Source organism: Solanum verrucosum, unplaced genomic scaffold (assembly GCF_900185275.1).
Source record: "Solanum verrucosum unplaced genomic scaffold, falcon-dt-bn FXZP01000767.1, whole genome shotgun sequence".
Classification (NCBI taxonomy): Eukaryota; Viridiplantae; Streptophyta; class Magnoliopsida; order Solanales; family Solanaceae; genus Solanum; species Solanum verrucosum.
The window spans coordinates 14,712-19,337 of record NW_026020245.1 but is presented as its reverse complement, the minus strand read 5'-3'; the positions used below and the strand labels follow the sequence as shown (position 1 = coordinate 19,337).

Sequence of the window (4,626 nt, the reverse complement as noted above, 5' to 3'; positions counted from 1 at the left end):
TGATCTTGATAATGAGCTTGATTACAATATGGTTTGGACCAAGCTGGACAGGTGATGCGAATTCAAGTGTGGACTCCTAATTTTAAACCTGCTTAAGAAACTCCTATAGTCCCTATTTGGATCTCTCTGCCTGAGCTACCTTGGCATTGCTATAATAAAGAGTTTGTTTCTGGCTTACTCTCTCTCCCCTATTGGCAAGGTTTTATACTTAGATTCTGCTTCTATTAAAAAGACTAGGGGTAGTCATGGTAGGGTTAAGGTTCAAGTTGATCTTACTCATAAGAGATCCCCTTAAATATGGATGGGTTATATAAGGGAGGATATCACTGATGGTAGATGGCAGAAAATAGATTATGACAATATTCCTGATTATTGTTTCTATTGTAAGAATCAAGGTCATTTAGAAAATGAGTGTACCATAAGACAAAGAGATGAAGATAGAAAGAAAAAGGATATGGAGGCTGTGAGGAATAAGAATAACAAAGAGATGGAACATAATACACAAACTAAGGATCAAAAAGAAGGTGATCAGAAGGAAGTACCAATCAACAATATAACCAACAAAGAGATCAGGAACAAATTCAGTATCAGCAAGAGGAGCATTGGCAAAACACAAAAAAAGAGGAACAATAATCAACCTTTGGCAACTCAAGGCAATGTTAGACAAACAGAATAGACCACCAAACATGCAGGTATAACTACTATTCCTACACAAAATACATATATTAATCTTCATGTGCAGGAGTCATCACCTAGTCTAGAGGTTTTGGACAAATTCAAAGGCAACATAAGTGATAGCAGACTTCATATAGCAGCAACAAAGCAGCAGGGTCAACATGAGTATACCAGGAAAATAGAAATGCTGGAAAAGACAAAACTAATAAGTAATTACAGGTGGATATAATTTCTAACTAGGTAACAAGATCAACAAAGCAAGGAAGTTTATACAGGGCAAGCTGGTACATGTATGACTCATGCTCCCATCCCCTAATCCCATTGATAATGTTGTTAATGTTATTGTTAGGGAGTTGTTGGAGGTTTGGATGGGAGGGACAGGAGACAGATACTGACCTGCAGAGGGGGGAACTGACTCATGGTAGACATGAGGAAGTGGAATTTGACCATAGAGGAGACTTTAGAGCCCCTGCTACCCCCTTTCAAGAATCAACAGACACTTGCCACTCCACAGGTCACAGATACAGGGCAACAACAGGGCAGATTTAATAACAAATCAGGGGACAGATTGAGTAAAAAGAAAAGAGAGGCTATAAAAAAGAGATTGCAACAGAATATTGGTAAAGATACAGCTGGGATAGATACAGGTCAACAGACTGAAAGCTATGCTGATGCCAGGTTACTGAGGGTAACATGGCTAGGTGCCTCCTGATGATTATGGGGCACTCAATTCTGAGGATGATCTGGATCCTGATAATCAATCTTTGGAGGACTCTGATGAAGAAACACCAGATACCCAGCCATATACTGGTCAAGTATTTTGTTCCTCCTTTAAGGATAAAGTTACTGATGTTCAGAGAATGACAGAACAACAGGATTTATCCCCTAGAGGAAGGAAACAAACTAGGCACAACCCTCAACAAAATATTACTAGCAAATCTGACACTTCTAGCAGGCCCATGACTAGGTCCAAATCAAAAGGTTATTAATAAGTAAAGCTATTTACTGGAATGCTAGAAGTATCAATACCAAAGGATCCTTGGAAAGGCTTCAAGCACTCAAGAATATGCATCATTTATCTATTATTGCTATCCTGGAGCCATTTGCAGATAACTCTCAGCTTAATAAGGTAAGGGGTCAACTACAGATGGATCATGCAGTCAGTCTAAGTCTAATGAAGTGACTGGTCAGATTTTGGAAAAACATGATCAACCTATCACAGTAACTTTTCATCACATAGATAATTCTGAGAAATTAATGATGTCCTTTATCTATGCTAAATGCAAGGAATATATGAGGAGAGCTTTGTGGGAAATGATCAATTTTTATGCTAATATGGGTTTACCCTGGTGTACAATTGGTGATTTCAATGTTATCATCTCTGTTGAGGAGAAACTTGGGGGAATACCTTACAATATGAATATGAGCTTTGAATTTATTGGATTTATAGAGGCATGTGGATTGACTGATCTAGGATACACAGGGTTATCATTCACATGGTGCAATCAAATGGATGCAGAAGCTAGAGTTTGGAAGAGATTAGATAGGGCTATTGTTAATGATAAATAGTTAGAGGTTATGCCACAAACTACCATTGAAAATTTATCTTCTGTTCGTTCTGATCATAGTCCTATGTTGATGGAAATGAATAGGGTTACCGAGAGTCATATCAAATATTTCAAGTTCCTACATTTTTGGGTTGACATTGTCATTTCTTGAAAACAGTCCAACAGTGCTAGGAAAAGGGAGTTACTGGCAATCCGATGTGGAGATTACATCACAAAATAAAAAGAGTCACATCAACACTTAGCAACTGGTCTAAAAGAGAGTATGGTGATATCTTTACTACGGTTAAGGAATTTGAGGACACTATCAGGAAATCTGAAGAAGAACTTATGACAGATAACAATGAAGCTGTTAGGCAGAAATTACATCAGATGACTGGCACCTACATTAGGTATTTGAAAATGGAAGAAGCTATTCTTAAACAAAAGACAAGATTACAATGGTTTAAGGATGGTGATGCCAACACTAAATACTTTCATGCTTTTATGAGAGGTAGAAGAAGGAGGTTATTTTTACATAAAATCTGTACTGAAAATGGGGTATGGATACATGGGGAGGAACAAATAGCACAGGCATCATGTGATTATTATCCACAAATGTTCACTGGTCAGTATGAGAGAATAGATGAAAGTATTCTTCAGCTTATTCCATCAGTAGTCACTCATGAACATAATAAGAGGATGCAAGTAATGCCTAATATAGAGGAACTTAGACAAGTTGTGTTTGCTATGAACCCAAGTTCAGCAGCAGGTCCAGATGGTATAGGAGGCAAATTTTATCAAGTTTGTTGGAATATCATTAAAGAAGATATACTGGCAGCTATTCAATCTTTTTTTTGTGGTAACATTATGCCTAAGTTCATGTCCCATGCATGTTTGGTTTTGATTCCAACAACTGAACAACCTACTAAATTCACTGACCTTAGACCTATCATCCTTCGTAACTTTACCAATAAGATCATTTCTAAATTTTTGAGCATGAGATTGGCTACTATTTTGCCCCTATTATTATCAGATAATCAGTCTGGCTTTGTAAGAGGGAGAAGTATTACAGAAAGTATCATGCTTGCACCAGAAATTACTCATGGTATAAAAAAAACCCAATACATGAAATAATGTGGTTATCAAACTTGATATGACCAAGGCATATGACAGGGTGTCTTGGTCATTCACATGTTTGGTTTTAAGGAAGTTTGGATTTGGGGAGATTTTTATTGATTTAGTTTGGAGATTAATGAGTAACAATTGGTATTCTATTATCATTAATGGTCATAGGCATGGATTCTTTCACTCCACTAGAGGACTTAAGCAAGGAAACCCTTTATCCCCGGCCCTATTTATTTTAGGAGCAAAGGTATTGACTAGGTTGCTTAATTCTCTACATCAGAATCCAAATTATAAAGGCTTTTATTTGGAGCCTAAAGGACCTCAGATCAATCATTTGAGTTTTGCAGATGATGTTATTGTTTTTGCTTCCACTGACAGACATTCCCTTAAGCTCATTATGGACAATTTAGGGGAGTATGAACATACTCTGGTTAGCTTATTAACAAAGCAAAGAGTCACTTTATGGTTCCAGACAATACATCACAGGACATCATCATACCATTCAAGATGTTACTAATTTTTCCCAGAAGAGTAGTCCTATTACTTATTTAGGATGTCCTTTTTATATTGGTAGACAAAGGATCATTTATTATTCACCTTTAGTGGAGAAGGTCTCTAAAAAAGTGTGTGGTTGGTAGGCAAGGGTACTTAGTTTTGGGGGCAGAATTACTTTGATCAAACATGCATTGCAATCTATACCTATACATACTATGGCTGCAATTTCCCCTCCCAGCACTACTATTAAATACATTGAAGCCATTATTACAGACTTCTTCTGGGGAAGAGATTTGGATAAAAGAAAGTATCATTGGGCATCTCTAGACACCATGAGCCTACCTTGTACAAAAGGAGGTATAGGGCTGATACGCTCAAATTAGACCTCCCTAAAGAAGCATAAGCGATCGTTATCAAGTAAAGAACCCAACTTGTAGGTTGGGGTCGATCCCACAAGGAAAATGGTTGAGACTTTACTTTAACCAACAATTATATTCAATTAGTCAAATTACTTCCAGAAACAGGTAATTAAAGGGGGGGGTTCTGTTTGTGTGAAACAAATAGTAAGAATTTAATAAGTAATCAGTAATCAAAACTCAATTTTGGTTGTTATCAAGATGAGAGAAATAACTAGGGTATACGTGTTCTCCACAAGCTCATAATGCTGTAATCCTAGTAATAGCTATCCTTTCCTAGTGTACTACATGCAAAGAAATAAGTTAGGTATCTCTAAATTCTTGGTCAGACATCTAGAGAATTTTACCCCGCACCTTGGTCCGGCTAC

The 4,626-nt window shown here is 37.2% G+C and overlaps 1 protein-coding gene across 1 annotated transcript; it reads left to right on the top strand.

Moving 5' to 3' along the window:
* Window positions 1-2,438: 2,438 nt before the first annotated feature.
* Window positions 2,439-3,327, top strand: LOC125833035 (uncharacterized; the record flags this gene model as incomplete). The annotated part of the gene is made up of 1 exon (XM_049512196.1): window positions 2,439-3,327. A coding segment is annotated over exon 1 (889 nt), but the record flags the coding sequence as incomplete, so codon positions are not given.
* Between the last annotated feature and the right edge of the window lie 1,299 nt (window positions 3,328-4,626).